This window comes from Mesoplodon bidens (assembly GCF_964165515.1).
Source record: "Mesoplodon bidens genome assembly, chromosome: 10".
Taxonomy (NCBI): domain Eukaryota; kingdom Metazoa; phylum Chordata; class Mammalia; order Artiodactyla; family Ziphiidae; genus Mesoplodon; species Mesoplodon bidens.
In genome coordinates this window covers 41108547-41128803 of record NC_138172.1, presented here as the reverse complement: position 1 = coordinate 41128803, position 20257 = coordinate 41108547, and the positions used below count along the sequence as shown (strand labels likewise).

At 58.6% G+C, this 20257-nt stretch overlaps 3 protein-coding genes across 6 annotated transcripts in view; 2 read left to right on the top strand and 1 right to left on the bottom strand.

Annotated features, from left to right (window-relative positions):
* The window catches only part of NBEAL2 (neurobeachin like 2), a 30893-nt gene extending 18496 nt beyond the window's left edge, over positions 1-12397 (top strand). For all 4 annotated transcript variants that reach the window (XM_081245795.1, XM_081245793.1, XM_081245796.1 and 1 more), the window contains 35 exons: positions 95-228; positions 602-761; positions 1011-1113; positions 1281-1434; positions 1539-1697; positions 1903-2062; positions 2239-2324; positions 2492-3004; positions 3665-3843; positions 3938-4097; positions 4338-4475; positions 4568-4924; positions 5012-5161; positions 5313-5470; positions 5622-5746; positions 5834-5969; positions 6442-6602; positions 6701-7017; positions 7118-7213; positions 7514-7638; positions 7710-7850; positions 8018-8148; positions 8265-8374; positions 8467-8584; positions 8692-8789; positions 8860-8976; positions 9601-9690; positions 9777-9886; positions 10055-10227; positions 10342-10436; positions 10690-10806; positions 10903-11061; positions 11138-11286; positions 11723-11858; positions 11943-12397. In XM_081245795.1, the coding sequence (XP_081101921.1) occupies positions 95-228; positions 602-761; positions 1011-1113; positions 1281-1434; positions 1539-1697; positions 1903-2062; positions 2239-2324; positions 2492-3004; positions 3665-3843; positions 3938-4097; positions 4338-4475; positions 4568-4924; positions 5012-5161; positions 5313-5470; positions 5622-5746; positions 5834-5969; positions 6442-6602; positions 6701-7017; positions 7118-7213; positions 7514-7638; positions 7710-7850; positions 8018-8148; positions 8265-8374; positions 8467-8584; positions 8692-8789; positions 8860-8976; positions 9601-9690; positions 9777-9886; positions 10055-10227; positions 10342-10436; positions 10690-10806; positions 10903-11061; positions 11138-11286; positions 11723-11858; positions 11943-12044 (5417 nt within the window). In that variant the 3' untranslated portion in view covers positions 12045-12397. The remainder of the gene's footprint in view (positions 1-94; positions 229-601; positions 762-1010; positions 1114-1280; positions 1435-1538; positions 1698-1902; positions 2063-2238; positions 2325-2491; positions 3005-3664; positions 3844-3937; positions 4098-4337; positions 4476-4567; positions 4925-5011; positions 5162-5312; positions 5471-5621; positions 5747-5833; positions 5970-6441; positions 6603-6700; positions 7018-7117; positions 7214-7513; positions 7639-7709; positions 7851-8017; positions 8149-8264; positions 8375-8466; positions 8585-8691; positions 8790-8859; positions 8977-9600; positions 9691-9776; positions 9887-10054; positions 10228-10341; positions 10437-10689; positions 10807-10902; positions 11062-11137; positions 11287-11722; positions 11859-11942) is intronic.
* A 153-nt stretch (positions 12398-12550) lies between these two features.
* On the top strand, positions 12551-16074 carry LOC308623430 (death domain-containing membrane protein NRADD-like). The gene is made up of 3 exons (XM_081245797.1): positions 12551-14207; positions 15198-15340; positions 15443-16074. Exons 1-3 carry the CDS (start codon positions 14032-14034, stop codon positions 15760-15762), a joined length of 639 nt encoding a protein of 212 aa, XP_081101923.1. The 5' UTR covers positions 12551-14031; the 3' UTR covers positions 15763-16074.
* A 1677-nt stretch (positions 16075-17751) lies between these two features.
* SETD2 (SET domain containing 2, histone lysine methyltransferase) overlaps positions 17752-20257 on the bottom strand; it is a 120358-nt gene continuing 117852 nt past the window's right edge. Inside the window, exons 20-21 of the mRNA XM_081246579.1 lie at positions 18933-19034; positions 17752-18583 (exon numbers count right to left, since the gene is read on the bottom strand). Coding sequence (XP_081102705.1) covers positions 18422-18583; positions 18933-19034 — 264 coding nt within the window. The 3' untranslated portion in view covers positions 17752-18421. The remainder of the gene's footprint in view (positions 18584-18932; positions 19035-20257) is intronic.

The following is a 20257-nucleotide window of genomic DNA, read 5'->3' as shown; positions in this document are numbered from 1 at the left end:
GATCTTGGCATGGTTGTGGGGTTGGGCTGCTTGAGGTCTCTGTGGCCACTGGCAGGCCTTTGACGTTCATCTGTTCCCTTCCTGGTGGCGGTAGAGGAGCGAATGGAGAGGAATGCAGTGGCTGCCTTTCTGCTGATGCTGCGGAACTTCCTACAGGGCCATGCTGTGAACCAGGAGAGCCTGGTGCAGTGCCAGGGGCCTGCCATCATTGGGGCCCTCCTGCGCAAGGTGGGGCCTGCTGGGGCAGGCGGGGAGGGGACTGCCCTGTCTGACTAAGGGGACTGATTGGAGGGACCGAGAAGGGGAGCCTGATGCCATCGGTCAGGGAGGGCCTCCTGGGAGAGATGGCATTTGAGCAGGGCCTTGAGAGGCTGGGCAGGGTTTGGCTAAAGAGGGTCTGGGGGAAGTAGCAGCACAGCAGGGCACCTGCACAGCAGGCTGGGAGCTTGCACTTCAGAGACGGTAGGGAGCCACTGAAGCGTTTTGAGCAGGCAGGATGCTTGTGTCCGTCTGCCTGTGCAGGGCAGGGTGGAAACTGGGAGGCCTGAGAGGGGGCGGGCAGGGCCTGATACCTCACCCCAGCTCCTCTGTCCTCCCCCAGGTCCCCAGCTGGGCCATGGACATGAATGTGCTCATGTCTGCCCAGCTTCTGATGGAGCAGGTGGCAGCCGAGGGCGGTGGGCCCCTCCTGTACCTGCTCTACCAGCATTTGCTCTTCAACTTTCACCTCTGGACCCTTAGCGACTTCGCTGTGCGCCTGGGTAGGTGTGGGGACTTGGGTGAGGGGATGCCGCCAGGCAGGATGTTGGTGGAGGTTCTGAGAAGCTATAGCCCTGTGGGTGATCTGAGGGGACATATCTGCCCTGAGGCATCTGAGGGGACCATGACCCTCTCCTGGTGGGGGGTGGAGGTGGGCAGGGAGGTTTGGCAGGGCCATGGCTCCTGTCTTGGAGGATGGAAGGGACCCGGCTCAGCCAGGTAGCCTGAGCCCTCTGCCGATTCCCACGTAGGCCACATCCAGTACGTGTCTAGCATAGTCCGTGAGCATAGACAGAAACTGCGGAAGAAGTACGGGGTCCAGTTCATCCTCGATGCTCTGCGTGCTCACTACAGGTGAGGCTGGTGGGGGCAGATGGGGTGGGGTGCCGACACTGCAGCTTCTGGCCTTGGGGGCAGGTCTGTTCAGTCCCCCAGCTCACCTGCCCACTTGCCCTGTTCTCCCCTCCATGCCCCTGTGTTCTCCTGGCCCTGGGTGCATGTTTCTGCTGGGACCTGCCCAGCCTACAGCGGGAGCGCCCCCTAGCGGCCGATGACCTGCGCACAGTGCAGACTTCACTCCTGGGCCTGGCGCGGGAGTTTCTGGTGCGGAGCTCTTCCGCTGATGACCTGCAGGTGGTGCTGAACTTTCTGGCGGCTGCGGGTGATGATGGCCACGTAAGCTGGGGGTTGGCGAGGGTGAGACTAGGGGGAGGGGTGGAGTGTGGACCACGTTCAGGGTTGGGGGGTGGTCGGCTCAGCGTGAGACTTTGTATCCCCAGGTGCTGGGTGCGCTGGACCTGCTGCTGGCACTGCTGCAGGGCTCCCCAGCACAGGAGTCTTTGGCTGTCTTCCTGCTGGAGCCAGGGAACCTTGAGGTGCTACTGGCACTGCTGGTGCGGCCAAGGCCCATGCCCTTGCTCCCCGACCGAGTCTGCAAGGTACACTCAGCTCACTCCTGACCCTGGCATCCTAATTCACGGGGGCCCCCGCCTGAGTCCAGAGAGGTGCAGAAGGCCTTAGGCTGGTGGGTGAAGCTGCCTTTGCAGGCCTCTCTTGGAGCCACACACCTGCGTGGTGACTCACCCTCCTACAGTAATTCTTTCCCCGTGATGACGACCCCTACCCCCTACGACCCCTACACAGATCCTGCGCAGACTGCAGCAGAATGAGCGCTTACCTGAGCGCAGCCGCCAGCGGCTCCGGCTGCGAGAGTGTGGCCTCCAGGGTCTCGTTGCCTGCCTGCCGGACGGGGCCGTTTCCCCCCAGCTCTGCCAGGGCCTCTTCAAGCTGTTCCTGGGGGCAGGTACAACCTGGCTGGGGCCAAGAGGCAGGCCAAGTAGAGGGGTGATGTGGATCCAGGAACCAGGGCAGGTGGGAATAGGGAAGGCGTTGGTACCAAGAGACCAAGGCTGAGCCAGCAGAGGAGCACAGTCCCTCTCTGGGGTCAATCCCTCAGGCCTTTTCTGGCCGTTTTCCCAGATTGCCTGAACCTCTCAGATCTATTGGCTGTGGTGCAGCTGTCCCTCCAGGCTGACCTCAGCATCCGCCTAGACATCTGTCGTCAGGTGAGTGGGAAGTGAAAACTTTGTTGGGGGTTGGGGGGCGGCTTCTACCCTGCAGACTTTGCCTGTGACGAGGGGTCTCTGGAGGCCTCCCATGCAAAGGCCCCAGGAGGAGGGGCTGAGGCAGGCTGTCGGATGAGTCCCTCATTTGCTGTGCCCTGGCCTGGCAGCTCTTCCACCTCATCTACGGACAGCCAGACGTAGTGCGGCTGCTGGCCCGACAGGCCGGCTGGCAGGATGTGCTGACCCGGCTGTTTGTCCTGGAAGCCGTCACAGCTGGCAGTCCCCTGCCCTTTACCCCCGAGCCACCCGCCTCCCCGGAGCCAGCCTTACACAAGCCACCCACTGAGTCACCTGAGCCTTCGGACGTCTTCCTGCCCGAAGAGGTCCCCTGCCCTGACCCTGACGCCTTTTACCAGGCTCTTTCCCCATTCTCCGCACCCTTTGAGCTGGGCCTGGAACGGGCCAGTGTGAGTTCAGGCAATACTGCTGGTGGTGGCGGTGGCAGTGGGACTCTCACTCCAGCCAGCCAGCCTGGCACACCTTCCCCGCTGGATGGGCCCCGGTCCTTCCCTATTGCCCAGGGCCGCCACAGCTCCAGTCTCTCCAATGTGCTGGAGGATGGCAGCCTGCCAGAGCCCACCATCAGTGGGGATGACGCCTCTAATACAAGCAACCCTCAGGTGAGGCGGGCCCACCCTCTACCACTGTACGGCACCAAGGGAGGGCACCTCTGGGACACAGGGCAGGCAGCGTAGCTTTTCCAAAGGTGTTGCCCTATTTGACATCAGGGCTACAACTGCCATTCGGGTCTGGCGCTGCCGCCTCGTAGCTTTTATCTGCAGTGTGTTCCCTGGGGGGTGGGAGGTGTTCTGGAACAGGGCAAGTCATGCTGAGACAGAGTTGGGGGCACTAACTAGGCTTCAGAAGGCCCTGGAGAGCCTGTGAGGCAGGAACTTTACAGGGCTCATGGGCAGCATTGCTCTAAGGGTCCTGCTTTGTGCTTCTGGATCTGGGGATGGGCGTCTGCTTATTCTATGGCATCCTTCCAGAGAATTCTAGGACAGTCCTTGAGGCCTGTGAGGACTGTGAGGTAACCGTGTGAACTGCCTCTCCTCTTAGGAGTCCTGGAATCCCAGGATCCTCCCTGGAACTCGGGCAGTGGCTGAGGCCCACACCATCTGTTTAGGCCTTTAGCACCAGACTGGCTCAGCTGTTGGCCAAAGGATCGGCTTCCTGCTGTCCCTACTAGTGGGTGGGCGGACGTGCTGAACAGGGATGGTAGTGGGGCAGTGATTGCCTCCCTCCCCAGCCTGCACCCCACACACCCACTGTGTCCGCAGCAATCCTGTGAGGAGGAGCTTTGTAACCTGCTCACCAACGTGCTGTTCTCGGTGACTTGGCGGGGAGTGGATGGCAGTGACGAGGCTGCCTGGCGGGAGCGCGGCCAGGTCTTCTCCGTGCTCACCCAGCTGGGGGCCTCGGCCACGCTTGTGCGCCCACCAGACTGCATCAAGCGCAGGTGAGGGGGTGACTCAGGAGGGGGAAGAGCCTCGGGGAAACCTGGGGCCAAGAAGGCGGTCAGGTAGACACCTGAGTTCCTCGCCGCCCTGCAGCCTCCTGGAGATGATGCTGGAGTCAGCCCTGACCGACATCAAAGAGGCCCCCCTTGGGGTCCCAGCCAGCCTCACCCAGCAGGCGCTCTGGCTGCTGCGCCTGCTGCAGGACTTCCTGTGTGCTGAGGGCCACGGTAACCAGGAGCTGTGGAGTGAGAAGGTATGACAGCTCAGAGGGGCACGTGCTCAATATTCTCGTGCACCTGAGGGCATCTGGTCTGGGAGGTGGATGAGTACACGTGTGCCATCATGGGTGCATCAGCTCCGGTATCTGTGAGCGTAGGTTTATCTGTACGTACAAACCATTCCTGGCCTCCAGCCCAAACCTTACCTTGCTCTTGCCCCATGGGCTTTTGGCCTCCTCTGGTGATGGCCGCCTGGAATATATGGTGTGTGGCAGCTCTTTGAAGGTGTGTGCAGCCTGCTTGATCACCTGGGGGCCTGGTTGCACCTGGCCAATGGCACAGCAGATCTCCGAGAGATGGCACAGATCGGCCTGCGCCTCGTGCTTGGCTATATTCTGCTGGAGGACCCACAGGTGAGCACAGGGTGGGTGTGAGGGGAGGGTGTGTGGTGGGTGTAGGGAACTCTGGGAATAGCTGGTGACACCTCCACCCCTTCGGTCCACAGCTGCACGCCCAGGCCTATGTGAAGCTGCACGCACTGCTGCAGACTGCAGTGCCCATGCGCCGGGAGGAGGCTTGCTATGTGCTCTCCAAGCTGGAGGCGGTGCTGGCGCGGGCGCTGAACACCCCACCCTCAGAGACCCCCACCGGGGACGGGGAGCCCCCAGCTTCAGCCGCTGCTGCAGAGCGCTGCTCATGGCTGGTACCGCTGGTGCGCACACTGCTGAACCGTGCCTACAGGCCACTGGGGCTGCAGTGGGGGCTGCCTTCCCTGCCTCCCACCAACGGCAGCCCCACCTTCTTCGAGGACTTCCAGGCCTTTTGTGCCACCCCCGAATGGCGTCACTTCATCGACAAGCAGGTGCCTGGAGCTGGGGGCATGGGCAGAGAAGTGGGAGCTGGGGACCCACACCGAGCACCGGCCTCCTGTCCCTGTCCCGTCCTCCAGGTGCAGCCCACCATGTCGCAGTTCGAAATGGACACCTACGCTAAGAGCCACGACCTCATGTCAGGCTTCTGGAATGCCTGCTACGACATGCTCATGAGCAGTGGGCAGCGGCGCCAGCGGGAGCGGGCACGCGGTCGTCGGGCCTTCCAGGTGTGCGACCTGAGGCGGGGGGGCGGGGAGCTGCTCCACACGTGGGCCCAGAGGACAGCTGATGGGACAGAGTGGAGAAACAGGGACAGCACATGAAGCAGCCAGCGGGACTCACCCGTTTCTCCACCCTACCCACCCCCGCACTCCTCAGGAGCTGGTGCTGGAACCTGCACAGCGGCGGGCGCGCTTGGAGGGGCTGCGGTATACAGCGGCCCTGAAGCAGCAGGCAGCGCAGCACTCGACCGCCTTGCTGCACTGGGGGGCGCTGTGGCGTCAGCTCTCTAGCCCCTGTGGGGCCTGGGCCCTGAGGTGGGCGGGGTTCGGGGTGGAGTCCGGGCGGGGTGGGGCTTGGGAGGGAGGAGCCGGGAGGGTGCCTTTGTGGGTGAAACCTGGCAGGAACCCAGAGGTCTACAGCCTTCTGCCCGCCTGCCCGTGACCATCACTGGGGACATATCTGTAGGGACCCGCCCACCCCCCGGTGGAAGCTCTCCAGTGCCGAGACATACTCGCGCATGCGTCTGAAGCTGGTGCCCAACCATCACTTCAACCCTCATCTGGAAGCCAGTGCCCTCCGCGACAACCTGGGTGAGAGGGTGTGCTGAGCTGGGTCCACCCAACCTCGTACACCCTGTCTTGTCTCTCTCTGGCTGAGCACCCTTGGACCCATTGCAGGTGAGGCCCCCCTGACAGCCACAGAGGAGGCCTCCCTGCCTCTAGCAGTGACCAAAGAGGCCAAAGTCAGCAGCCTACCCGAGGAGCTGCAGGAAGACCAGCTGGGTGAGGATGAGCTGGCTGCGCTGGAGACCGCGTGAGTGGGGCTGGGAAAGAGCTGATTGATGGGGGCAACGGGTCTGCTCCAGTGTGTGCTGGCCGGTGGTGGGATTGACTTCGGAGTCTGTTTCCCCTCCTGCTGAAAGGAATGGTCCAAAATCAGGTGGGAGTATTGGGCACAGCTATAACAGGATGGATAGTTGCTCTTTCATGGCTCGGCACCCCAGAGCAGGACTGAGAAACACAAACCAGACTAGGATGGGGGCCCATGGGAGCAGGCAGGGGCTGAGTGAGGGAAGCTGGGGACGGGGGTTGGTGTCCTGGCAAGACATTCAGAGGCCCAGGTTTCGGGGTGGGGACTGTGGTCAGTCTGGACCCTGGGCAGCTCCTCCTCTGGGAGTCATGAGCTGTGTACCTTATGACTTGGTGGCACTCCGAGAGTGTGGTCCTTGGGCTTGTCAGAAAGGGGATCCCAGAGTCTGGTGCCTAAAGTGGGTGCTGGCCCCCAGGTTGGAGGCCGCAGAACTGGATGAGCAGCACGAGAAGCTGGTGCTGTCAGCTGAGTGCCAGCTGGTCACAGTGGTGGCTGTGGTCCCAGGGCTGCTGGAGGTCACCACACAGCACGTGTATTTCTACGACGGCAGCGCTGAGCGTGTGGAAACCGAGGAGGGTGTGTTCTGATGGAATGGGACGGAGGGACGGCAGGGACGGCTGGGGTACTGTGGGGCCGGGGCGAGTGACTCCTGCACTTGCTCTCCGTCCCCACAGGCATCGGCCATGACTTCCGGCGCCCACTGGCCCAGCTCCGCGAGGTCCACCTGCGGCGTTTCAACCTGCGCCGTTCGGCGCTTGAGCTCTTCTTCATTGATCAGGCCAACTACTTCCTCAACTTCCCCTGCAAGATGGGTGGGGCCACGGCCTCATCTCCGTGCCAGGCCCCCAGGCCCCAACCCTGCCCTATTCCGCCCCACACCCAGGTACGGAACCAGGTGTACTCGTGGCTCCTGCGCCTGCGACCCCCTACCCAAGGCTACCTGAGCAGCCGCTCCCCACAGGAGATGCTGCGCGCCTCAGGCCTTACCCAGGTGAGAGCCCTGGAGTGTGAGGATTGGGTGAGGTCAGGGCCCTGCGGTTGGGAAGAGGGCTGGCAGCCCAGCTGGCTCACCTCTTGCCTCTGCTCCCCAGAAATGGGTACAGCGTGAGATCTCCAACTTCGAGTACCTGATGCAACTCAACACCATTGCGGGGCGGACCTACAATGACTTGTCTCAGTACCCTGTGGTGAGGGCCTGCTCCCCACCTCCCCCACTCCTCTGGTCTGCCAGCCCTGGTTCACCCAACTGTGGGTACTGATGGTGGACCGAGCCTTGAGCTGGGTCCTGGGCAGGTGCTGTCTGAGGCCTGGCCTCTGTTCTCCCCAAAGGGAATCCTGTCCCAGACAGTCCCTCCTGCTCCCCTGCAGCCCCTCCACGTGGTGCATCCCCACCTGTGGGCTCCGCCCATCTTCTTGAGGGTGAGGGTGAGGGCAGGGCAGGTGGCCATCAGAATCCTCATGCAGCTCCTGCCCGGGTGGGTGGCCAGTTCCCCTGGGTCCTACAGGACTATGTGTCCCCAACGTTGGACCTCAGCAACCCAGTCGTCTTCCGGGACCTGTCCAAGCCCATCGGTGTGGTGAATCCCAAGCATGCCCAGCTTGTGAGAGAGAAGTGAGTGCCTGAGTGAGGTTGGGATGGACAAGAGGAGGGCTTCTGCTGACTTCCCCCAACTGTGGCTCTAGGTATGAGAGCTTCGAGGACCCAGCGGGCACCATTGACAAATTCCACTATGGCACCCACTATTCCAATGCAGCAGGTGTGATGCACTACCTCATCCGCGTGGAACCCTTCACCTCCCTGCACGTCCAGCTGCAGAGTGGCCGGTGCGGAGGGGCAGGCAGATGGTGCAGGGCAGGGCAGGGTGGATGAAGGGAAGAGGCGGGTCTTCCAGACATCCTGGACCCTCTGGCTCCCTGCTTTCCTGCGGCCACACCTTCTCCCCCGCTGTCTCCCTTGTCTCCACCTCATTTTGGCCCGTGCCCCTCCCCAGCTTTGACTGCTCTGACCGGCAGTTCCACTCGGTGGCAGCAGCCTGGCAGGCCCGCCTGGAGAGCCCAGCCGACGTGAAGGAGCTCATCCCAGAGTTCTTCTACTTCCCTGATTTCCTGGAGAACCAGAACGGTAGGAGCTGGCGTGGGGGCGGGAGGTGTGGGGATGGAGAGCTCTGGTTGGGGGCGGTGGCCAGGGAGCAGATGAAGATGGTGCAGAGAGACAGCTGACCCAGTCTTCTGTGCCAGGCTTTGACCTGGGCTGCCTGCAGCTGACCAACGAGAAGGTAGGCGACGTGGTGCTGCCCCCGTGGGCCAGCTCTCCTGAGGACTTCATCCAGCAGCACCGCCGGGCTCTGGTGAGATGAGCACACGCAGACAGGCGGGCAGGCAGGGTTGGTGGGGGGGGGGTCAGCCGTTCCTGGACTGACTGCCTCCTCCCTGCCCCCAGGAGTCAGAATATGTGTCCGCCCACCTGCACGAGTGGATCGACCTCATCTTTGGCTACAAGCAGCGGGGGCCAGCCGCAGAGGAGGCCCTCAACGTCTTCTATTACTGCACCTACGAGGGTGAACAGTGTCCTGGACTCAAGTGGGAGCCGGGGCACAGAGGAGGGGTGAATGCGGTGGGCACAGAGGGAGTCCTGACTGCCCTGCCCTTCCCATCTGATGCTCAGGGGCTGTGGACCTGGACCAAGTGGCAGATGAGCGGGAACGGAAGGCTCTGGAGGGCATTATCAGCAACTTCGGGCAGACTCCCTGTCAGCTGCTGAAGGTAAGACCAGCTTGGAAGACAGTGGTCAGGGATGCCCTCGCCACAGTGCTGATCGGCCACTTGTCCACAGGAGCCACATCCAGCTCGGCTTTCAGCTGAGGAAGCAGCCCAGCGCCTTGCACGTCTGGACACTAACTCACCTAGCATCTTCCAGCACCTGGACCAGCTCAAGGCCTTCTTCGCAGAGGTGAGAGGAGGCAGGGTCTCGACTTGCTACTTTGTGAAATTCGTTTAATCCCACTGTCCTTACCAACCTCTTGGGGCAGATGGAAAACCTAAATCAAGGTCACTGATGCTAAGACATCTTAGAAAAAGAGGTAAACATCAGAGGATATGGGAGTGCGGGTGGGATGCCTTCTTTGTGAGGAAGAGTCAGGAAAAGGTGTTGACTCACCTGACCATCCTTAGGGAGACCAGAAGGAGGGAGTCCGGCCTTAGATACTCTACCTCACCTTCCTGTCTGCATCCCAGAATGCCCCCAAGTCTGACGTGTTTAGGCTCTTCTCTCCTCCTGCTAGCAGGCTCAGAGCCGTGGAGTAATGGGTTGGGATGATCACAGCTGAAACCAAGCTTGACACCCTGGAAGGATCTTCCTTGTCCATCTGGTTTCTCACTCACTTTCTGAGACGCCCTGAAGGCACACTGGTCTCTGATGCCTATTTCTCTGAGGGACCTCTGTCTGTATGATTCCTAGCCTGTGACCCCTGGGGGCTGAGGGCCAGGGACTGAGCCATGTTCCAGGGAGCAGGTAGTGTAGTGAGGGCCCTAGCTGGCTGCTCAGGCACAGCTAGCCTTGCTCCGCGCCCTGCAGGTCATCAGCGATGGCGTGCCCCTAGTGCTGGCCCTGGTTCCCCACCGGCAGCCCCACTCCTTCATCACCCAGGGCTCCGCAGACCTTTTGGTAAGTGCGCTGGGCTGGGCCCCATCTCAGCTCCAACCCCTTTCTGACTCTGCCCCAAACCCACCTCTGTCCCCTCTTGCCCGCAGGTGACTGTGAGTGCCAGTGGGCTGCTGGGCACCCACAGCTGGTTGCCCTATGACCGTAATATAAGCAATTACTTCAGCTTCAGCAAAGACCCCACCGTGGGCAACCCCAAGTAAGACAGAGGGCTGTGGGCAGGGGTGGGCTCTAAATACCCTGCACCCCAAGTCATCTCCCCACCCAAATAGAATGCGGGCCAGCTGCAGGCTCTGGCCAAGATTTCTGAGGGCCTGGGTTCTCCTGTGTGGCCTGGCCTCACCTGTGGTCCTCCTCACTGGGTCAGGATGCAGCGACTGCTGAGTGGCCCTTGGGTGCCAGGCGGTGGCGTGAGTGGGCAGGCCCTGGCAGCAGCCCCAGACGGAAAGCTGGTGTTCAGTGGTGGCCATTGGGATGGCAGCCTGCGTGTGACTGCACTACCCCGGGGCAAGCTGTTGAAGCAGCTCAGCTGCCACCTCGGTATGTGCAGTCTTGGAGCTCGGGGTGTGCAGGTGGGAGTAGGGTTCCAAGGCTGGCCAGGGAGGGGGTAACCACTCTGTCTTGCTGATACCCTCCCCTCCCCTCTCCATTCAGATGTAGTAACCTGCCTTGCACTGGACACTTGTGGCATCTACCTCATCTCAGGCTCCCGGGACACCACATGCATGGTGTGGCGGCTCCTGCAGCAGGTATGCTGGGTGGCAGCCCTCCGGGGCCCCCATAGTCCAGATCTGCAGTCCATCTGCCCCTCAGTGGGCCTCTGCAGTCCTTCCCTGCTCTCTTCTCCTTCCCTCTGCTACCACGAGCAAGTCTGGGGCTCCACAGCCCTCCAGCTCTCCGGCTTCGGACAAGACCTTCACTTTTCTGAGCTTTAGCCTTCTCACTCAGGGGCCAAGGTAGTGGGAGGCCCCAGTCCTGAGCCAGCTCTGGTGTTCCCCACAGGGTGGTCTCTCGGTGGGGCTGGCATCAAAGCCTGTGCAGGTCCTATACGGGCATGAGGCTGCAGTGAGCTGTGTGGCCATCAGCACTGAACTTGACATGGCGGTGTCTGGATCCGAGGTGTGTGTATACCTGTGTCCAGGGGAGGCTGTTTGCTGGGCACTGCCCCTGGAGCTCACACACCCCTGCCTAGCACCCTAAGCTGCCTTCCTGCAGGATGGAACTGTGATCATCCACACTGTACGCCGTGGCCAGTTTGTGGCCGCACTAAGGCCCCCAGGAGACACATTACCTGGACCTGTGTCCCACCTGGCGCTGGGGTCTGAGGGCCAGATCCTGGTGCAGAGCTCAGCGCGGGAGCGTCTGGGGGCCCAGGTACGGGAAAGGGGCGCCCAGCCATGATAGGGGTGGTTGGGATTCTGTCCTTGCTGACACCTCCTGCTTCCTCCAGGTCACCTACTCCTTGCACCTGTACTCGGTGAATGGGAGGTTGCGGGCTTCACTGCCCTTGGTAGAGCAGCCCACAGCCCTCGCGGTGACGGAGGACTTTGTTCTGCTGGGCACAGCCCAGTGTGCCCTGCACATCCTCCATTTGAACAAGTGAGCCCCATTGTTTATGGCTTTGTGATACTTCAGGGTGGTGGTCATTGGCAGAGGACACTAGGAGGTGCCCCCGTGGACCCACATCCCCTTTACACGTCTGTGGACACATTCTTCAAGGCCTGTCACCTGTCCTCCCATCCCCCAATGGGGACATCTTGCCCTGGGCCTCCCTTAGCCACACACTTGTGGGAGGTCCCTTTCTGTGTCAGGATTTTAATCAAGTCATCCTACAAATGAGGACTGGGAGGTAGATGGGAGAATGGAGAGACATCTATCTGCTGGATCAAAGCTTCCTTGTAGTTGCGAGGTCGTATATATATATATATATATATATATATATATATATACACACATATATATATATATATACATATATATATATATATGTATGTATATGTATATATATATATATCCCCTCCCTCCCTCCCTCCAGACTGCTGCCGGCCGCGCCTCCCCTGCCCATGAAGGTGCCCATCCGCAGCGTGGCTGTGACCAAGGAGCGCAGCCACGTGCTCGTGGGCCTGGAAGACGGCAAACTTATCGTGGTGGGCGCAGGGCAGCCCTCTGAGGTGAGGATGAGGGCCGGGAGGGCCTCGAACGGGGTGGGGAAGCGACGGTCCTGGCTGACCCCAGCCTGCTCCTGCTCCTACCAGGTGCGCAGCAGCCAGTTTGCGCGGAAGCTGTGGCGGTCCTCCCGGCGCATCTCCCAGGTGTCCTCTGGGGAGACAGAGTACAACCCTGGAGAGGCGCGCTGACAGCCTGCCCTGCCCCGCCGCGCAGCTCCGCCCCAGCGGGCTTCGCCCCCGGGAGGGCCCCGCCCAGGAGTCGAAGGAGAGGGCGACATCCAGCCCACACTCTGGCAGGGGGTGGGCGGGGCCCCACCTCTGCCCAGCTCAGGGATTGGTGGGCGATGTCACTCCAGGAAGTCCCGCCCCTCGCCGGCAGAGGGGCCTCAGCAGCCGCACAGCACTTTTTGCACAGGTTGGGGTGGGGAGCCCAGGTTCCCAAGCCCCCGTCCCGGCAGAGCACAGGGGCCGGGCCGTGGCCTTAATCCTAAGGGCGGCCCCCCGCTCTCGCATCTCAGCAATAAACCTGGACTAGTTTTGTAGCTGTTCCGCCTCCAAGCATGTGTGCACGCGCGGCGTCTCAACCCGCCCTGGCCACAGTCCCGGGCTAGCGTCCCCCTGGTCCATGAGCACCTGCGGCGACCCGTCCCCTCCCCAACCACACCGCCCCTGTCCCTAGGGGCCCCGGCCGCAGTTTCTCCGGCACGCTCAGTCCCCGTTCGGGCTCACCTCCACGCATGTGTGCGTTCCGGGGGGCCGGGCGGGGCAAGACCGTGGGCGACCCCGCCCACTCGGTGTCCAGTCCTCCTGTCTGCGCCGCGGCTTTAGTCTCGGGCGGGTAAGAACCTGGTATCCCCAGGGACTCCACTCTGTCTTCCCGGCCGGCCCAAGGCCCGGAGGCCCCGTCCCGCCCGGCTGAGCAGATCCTGGGACCCGCGGAGGGTCGGCCCCCACAGGTCAGGAGCCGGTTGGGGACAGAGCTTTGGGGCTTTCTGGACAGAGGGAGCCAAGGCTGCCTCTCTGCCCCCCACTTCCAGACCCGAAATCCTGTGCGGTTGTGGTGCTGGCTACTGGGTTGGACTGCCTGTGGGAAGTCGGGTAGTGTGGGCGTGTAGGGTGTTGCTGTGTGTGCATGTGTGCAGATTCTGTGGGCCTCGAGATGGGTGTGTGTGGGAGTTGGTAGAGGCCCCAGTCCCACAGCTCGGGGTGGGTTGGGCACAAGGCTTGGCTGTCTTTGCGAGCGTTAGTCACGAGCTCACCCGCCAACCCGGATCCAGAAATGGCCCCTTATGTGGTAAGTGACACAAATGTACATACACATCCTTCAGGTGGCAAAGGTCACCACAGCCTCAGTGCCAGACCTACTTGCCGACTGTGTGCTTTGCCATACACATGGGCCTCTGGCCTTGTGGAGGGAAGTGAGTTTGGAGTGCCTGGGTTGGACCAGGTCGGATGTGCCTGTGGGGGAATTGGAGGACCTTCCCCCAGGTCTCATCTCTGTCCCTTTTCCAGGGAAAATCCCCTCCTCTGCCCAGACCAGGGTCTCTTCCCCAGGCCTCAGGAGGTAGGTCCCAGCAGGATGAGCCTTGTAAGTACAGATGGGTCCTGGATTGAGTGTTCTTCAGGTTTCTGGCCTCCAGGCCCTCTCCAAATTCCCAGATGAGAAAGGACCAGGGGGGCCATCTGCCCTTGCTGAACCCACCAAGGAACCCTCTTGTCCAGCCCCTGAGCAGGTGGTGAGGGCTGGACACTGACCCTAGAGGCAGGAGTGAGAGCTTAGTCACTCCAGGGACTATGCTCTTGCTGAGAACTCTGGAAAGCCTCCTACCCGCCAGTAAGTCTCTACCTGCCTCTGGCTTAGATGGGGATGGGAGTCTTCCTGTGCCATCCCTGGACTCAGACCAGGGGTTTGCCATGGTCTTTGAGACAGGGTGGTTTCCAGTCAGTGTGCCCTTTTCCATCCAGAGCTGCAATATGGTCTCCTCCAGCTTTGGCCAGCTGGAGCCAGCAATATCACTTCCACCCCATTTGACACTGGAGGAAACTGGTCCAGATTGGTGACTGGGGAGATTGGGGGGTAGGTACAGCCCTGCAATGAATCAGGATGAAGTGAGCCAGGAAAGCGGGACAGACTACCTCAAGGGACTCCTGACTTCAGGCTTGAGGAATTTCCCCCATGTCCCTGTACACAGCCCCTTCTGGACTCGGCTCAGAAGTCTCCCAGCTCCTTTTTCTGAGTGCTGCCCATGACATTCCAACCCCTTCTCTAAGAGATGCAGCCACTGGGAGCACTGCTAGCTGGCAGAACCATGCTTCACAACTCCAGCCACAGGGAAGGCATGGTGCATGTGGGTAAGTACTCCTTGATCCAGATTTGGGGCACCGAGAGGGTAGGATGAGAGGTATCCATGGGCCCCTGACCTTGCAGGCCACACACAAGTCCAGTCACAGGCTTTGGAGTACCTGTTTCTTGTGCCCTGCCTGCACTGGATTGTGGGGACAACTGGCCTGCAGGCAGAAGTTAGCAGCAGCATTTACTTGCCTTCCGGGTCAGTTTTATTTCGCAAAAATCTACAAGGTCTCCTCTGCACAGAGGCTCCTGCAGGGGACCAAAATGAATCAGTATGCTCTCACAGTCCAGAGTTGGTGGGGGAGACAGGACACAGTTTAGTGCCATAGTAGGCAGAGGAGATGCACCAGGAGCCAGAAAAGGGAGCCTGGGAGAGATCAGGAAAGACTTCCCAGAGTAGGAGATTTCCTGCCAGTTTGTCAGATGGCAAAGGTAGACCAGCAAGAGCAGACGTCTGGAAGCCCGGAGAAGGTACATCCGGGAAGGGCTAGGTGTCCAAGCGTGGCGAGCCAAGGGGAGGCTGTGGGAGATGAGGGTGGGGAACGAACCAGTCAGCTTTTGACGCCATGGTATGAACTTTTGATTCTACACAGTAGGGACTATGATTTCCAGTCTTTCTAGCAGCAAAGTCTATGTCGGCTGCCTCCTTGCCCCTGACCTTGTCTGTCCTTTCCTCCACAGGTAAGTCCCGGAGGGAGCGGGACAGGGACAGGGACAGGGAAGGGGTGTGGGCAGGGGCAGGGGGAGCCCTGGCCCCCGGTACCTCCTCCCCATTCCCCCCTGAGCCTCCAGGGGCCTCGGGCAGCAATATCCCTGTCTACTGTGCCCTCCTGGCCTCTGTGGTCCTCGGTCTGCTTGCCTATGTGGCCTTCAAGTGGTAGGTGGTCTGGGCATTGCCCTCTGGTAACCTCCCTCCCCATCTGGGCTTCCAACCAGCTCCCTGTCTCAGTGAAGGCTGGAGCAGGCTGGCAGGTTCCCCCTGCTCCCCACAGCTGGTGCTCACGTAAACAAAGACAGCAGCTGGCCAAAGCTTGGACTGCAGAGCTGGGGGCCTTCAACAGGGACCAGATGCATGGGGAGAGCAGTGTCTTCCGGGACTCTCCTAGCAGCCTGGAGCCCTGTGTCCCCAGCCAGGGTGAGCCCCTTTCCCCAAACTGTAGTCCTTCAGACCTACGTAGCTCTGCCCCACCACAAAGCCTGCCTAACCCTCACGTGTCCCTCACGTCTCCCATCCCAGGGCCACATTCTGAACTTGGCTGCCGGCTTTACCTCCATCTCCCTCGGCAGCAGCAGGAGGAAGTGGAACAGCTCCTGGAGGCATCGGGTGAACCTGACAAAGGCTGGTGGGGCCTGGCGGGCCACCTGGGCTACCAGGCTGAGGCAGTGGAGACCATGGCTCAGAGCCAGGTGCCAGCCTACACCCTGCTGAAGTACTGGGCTGTTCAAGAAGGCAGCGGTGCCCCCCTCAGGGTGCTAGCAGATGCGCTGGCTGTCCTGGGCCGTGAAGATGTGGTCCGGGCCCTGGGCCCACTGGCTGAGGACCGCTCCGTGGTGTGATGCTCCACAGCCTGGCCTCTCAGGGAACCTGCTCTGGTGCTCCCACCACCCCCAGCTCATACACCTTCCCTTTCATGGGCTTCCTGGCATTGGTGACCTTGGCCTGCTGTTCTGGGGGGACACGGAAGATCCAGGCACCACTCACCTCCCCTTGCCCTACATTCTTCCAGGATAGGGACCAGGATACCGGGGGGAGGGGTTGATAGTGAGGAGCAGTCCTGCCCTCCTGATCCCCACTCCACCTCCCCTTACTTAGCCTCAACTTTTTTCTACTTTTGTCTCCCATATTAAAGGCAACTTTGGACTACTGTCCTCGCTCTGTCTGGTTCCGTAGGCCTGTGAGACAGTTGGGAACCAGGGAAGCCCGAAACACTTTCTTTTAATGTGCTCAAGCACAGTAGTTAAAACATTTTCTTTACTGTTAAAGGTGGGGGGGGGGACTTCCCTGGTGGCGCAGTGGTTGAGAGTCCGCCTGCCGATGCAGGGGACATGGGTTCGTGCCCCGATCCAGGAAGATCCCACGTGCTGTGGAGCGGCTGGGCCCGTGAGCCATGGCCACTGAGCCTGCACGTCCGGAGCCTGTGCTCCGCAACGGGAGAGGCCACAACAGTGAGAGGCCCACGTACTGCAAAAAAAAAAAGAAAAAACAAAAAAACCCAAGAATCTGCCTGCCAATGCAGGGGGCACAGGTTCGAGCCCTGGTCAGGGAAGATCCCACATGCCGCAGAGCAACTAAGCCCGTGCACCACAACTGCTGAGCCTGTGCTCTAGAGCCTGCGAGCCACAACTACTGAGCCTGCACGCCTAGAGCCCGTACTCTGCAACAAGAGAAGCCACCACAGTGAGAGGCCCATGCACTGTAACAAATAGTCCCTGCTCGCCACTAGAGAAAGCCTGTGCGCAGCAACAAAGACCCAACACAGCCTAAAAATAAAAATAAAAATTAAAATATGTGCTATCAACATTTCAAATGTTTAAAAATAAATAAAATGTTAAGGGGATTAAATTAGGGTCCCTCCATTTGATATAATAATGTGCTTGAGTTAAACAGTTTAAGGCTGCAGTACCATGGGAAAATACTTTGGCTACATTGTTAAATAGCATGTCTAATGATATGTCTTTAAAATAGGTGTTTTTCTCCTCTTTTCACAATTTCCTTAATACAAGGATATGAGATGAGTGACTGAGCCTTTCTGAACCTTAGTCTCCTTATCCAAACAGTGCCAATTCCTGTGCCTCCAGGTTGTGAGGATCCAAGGAGCACAACCTGAGCTCTAAGTGCCCAGCAGGCAGTGACTGTTCCAACTGCTGCCCACCCCACCCAATATCTGGCAGGCCACAGCCTCTTCCCCAAGGGCATTGCTGCAATGAGCAAAATCACCCCGGTGAGGAAGAGATGGTACCGGTCTCTGCAAAGATGGGCTGGGCCTCAGGCTGGCCTGAAACCTTTGGCCCTTCTCACTGCCCAGACAACTGGTCCATCAAGGATGGGGTGTGTCTCCACTGAGCTGTGTCCTCCAGAAGATGTCTGCTCTCACTACCTGAGCACTGTACACCTTTATCGGGGTACTCCCTCTAGGATCCAAGCCCAGTGTCAGGAAGCATGGTGGGGAGTCAGGGAACCCAAACATCAAATAAGCATTCCTGTGGGCTCTGGGAACTCAAGTCTCTGGATGGAAGAGGTTCATTACCTTTCACCAGCCAAAAGGTACGAAGGGGAAGACAAGTGCCTTTCTCTTGACTGGCTTATTAACCAAAGTAAAGAAGCCCAGCGCCAGAGAGGTCGCAGGTCCACTTCCTTTGCTCGGGAATGCATGTGTAAGATGCCTATCTCAGTCACAGTGGGACCTGTGGGGAAGAGCTGGGATAAACTCCACTCTCAAGGATTAACTTTGGACTCCACACACCTATGGCCGTGATCATCTCTTTTCTCTCTCAGTGCCAACACTATATACCAACATGCTTGACTAGCTTTTAGGGAACACGTGCCAAGTTCTTTAATTGATTTTATTTTTTACATAAAAAGTTCAGTAAAAATTGGATAAAGTAAAGTGATTTTAAGCAGTAAATCAATCTTATCAACATAGCACAAGGCTGGCCGAAACCACAAGGCAGCCTGCTCTGGAATATTTACATGGTAACAAATTAAACCTTGCAGGAGAACTTAAACCATCCTTACAAAGTCTTCTGTAATCCTAGCACGTAGAGGCTTAAAAGCAAAACAAAAACCAAAAACCAGGAAAAAACAAATTATTTTCAATATATTCACATATACATTAAAATATAATACAGATCGTCAGGGTAAGGGGTCGTGGGTGGGGGATGCGCATGAGTCTGTGCGCTGACAGCACCGCCAAGGAGGAGACCCAGGCTTGAGAGTGGGGTCAGGCCTGGCCAGGGTCTCAGAAGGGAAGGTCTCAGGGCCTAAACCCTTGCCTCAGATGGCCTCTACCAACAGCTCACAACCAGGGACCGCTTGTTGTAGATGGAGCTCAGTTTTGTGGCTTTCAGTTGAAATCTGCAGGTTTGAATTCCCCAGGGTGATGTGTCATCAGTAGCACAGCCCTGACAGTGGGGTGGGGAGAGAGGGCCCACAGGATTTCTACTCCCCAGAGTCTCTCCCACCAGCTTGCCCGTCCTCCCACCCTGGCCCTGAAGGTCACTCTAATTCAGTGTCCTCTTTGGGTTTGTAAACAGCCCCAAACTTCTGCATGTACTTCTTAATGTACTCCTTGGTTTTGTGTTTCACATTCTCATTGCACTCCAGGTCCTCGGGGTTCTTACAGTACTTCAGCTCCTTATTCATAACGCCGTGAGTCAGCTGTCCAGGACACAGGAAGAGAGATCACAGCCACCCATCAGAGTGGAAATGATTTGAGGGGGGAAGGCCAGTCTGCTGCCTCGGGCCCCTTCTCACAAAGACTGGGAGGTGAACTGGAGGGGGAGGTTGGGGCAGGCTGGTGCTGGGATCACCAGAAAGGGGAAGCTCAGCTCTCAGAGAACCACTACCATCAAGTAGGGTACCCTCTCTTCCCAAACCTTCCCCCTCTGTTCCTGGGTCTCCAGCCTGGGCATATGTCAAGGAAAACCCACTTTTTATGATGAAAAGGGCCTTCTAGGAAGGTATAGTTTGCCCAGAACATTGTCAGACCACAAGCAGGGGGGAATACCTTGCGAGCTAGGTGTTTGAAATCTTCAGTTGTGGTAATTCTTCCCACTTTGCAGTCAGGTTTCCGGTAAGGGTTCAGGCACTGGACGATGAACTGGGACATCTACAGGTATGGGGAGAAGAGCACACTGCTCGACAGTCCAGAGGAGGCAAGAACGTTGTACTGAGGAAACACTTAGAATAGGCAGTAAGCAGAGCCAGCCAATCCTTCCCTTCCCCTCACTCATGCTAGCTGGTGTGGACAGAAGAATGTTAGTATGCCAGTGCGATATAAGAGAAAAGAATCCTGGGTCAGCCTCCAGAGGGAAAGGGCTCCCTTGGATGGACTTAGCAAGCCTCACTTGCAGATGGAGGGACAGAGCAGCAGGACTCCACGCTGAATCTCATGGCAGCCCCAGATTTCAGCTAACAAATCTCATGTTCTTGGCATAAAGAGACTATAGCTAAATTCTCTGGCCCCTGGAGGCAGGGCAGAGAGGGCCTTTCTGTGCTACCAGGAGGCTCAGTGACTCCAGGAAATGCAGGCATTTTGTTACTGAAGGCTACTTAGATTCTGTAAGTGTTGTACTTCATTTGATTCATACTACATCAATGTGAAGCAGAGGGACACATGATATGACAGCTGGTTGGAGAACATCTGGGGCAAGACCCTTTTCAATACACAAATTCCCATGTCCTCCTGAGCTATCTCTGTAGTGTCTGTCCTACCCAGTGGCTCTCAAAAGAGATCCAGGCACAGGATTTCTGGAAGTATTTGTGGCACTAAGCCACAAAGTTGACCCCAGGGGAAAAAGGGAGCGAGGAGGTCAGTGATAGCCACTTCACCAGGGAGCTCCATGAACAGGGTCTACCCATCCCTGAAAGTCAGTGAGTTTTCAGACATTCAAAGAACAAGGCTATATGACAAGGTAGGCACTAAATAAACAGCTGCTAGTTGGCTGGGCTGAAATGCCAATAATCACAAAGGGACAGTGAGAAACTTAAGTTTTAACTCTAGAGAAGGCTTTTACTCAAAATTTTTCTGTGGTCTCCTGCTTCCATACTCTCTCCCTTCAATCCATTTCCCAAAATAAAATAGGGGATTTCATTATTCCCAGCTTAAAATCCTGCAATATTCCCTGCAACTCACAGTACAAAGCAGCACAATACTGTGCAGCCTCATCTTCCGACACCCCTCACATACCGGGCGCTACAGCCCACAGATTCCCTGAAAGGGATGACGCCTTCTTCTGCCTCTGTACACTCTACTGCCTGAATTACATCCCTCCTGATCCTATCTGGCTAATTCCTACCCGATTCAAGAGCCCTTCCTGACACCCTGAACAG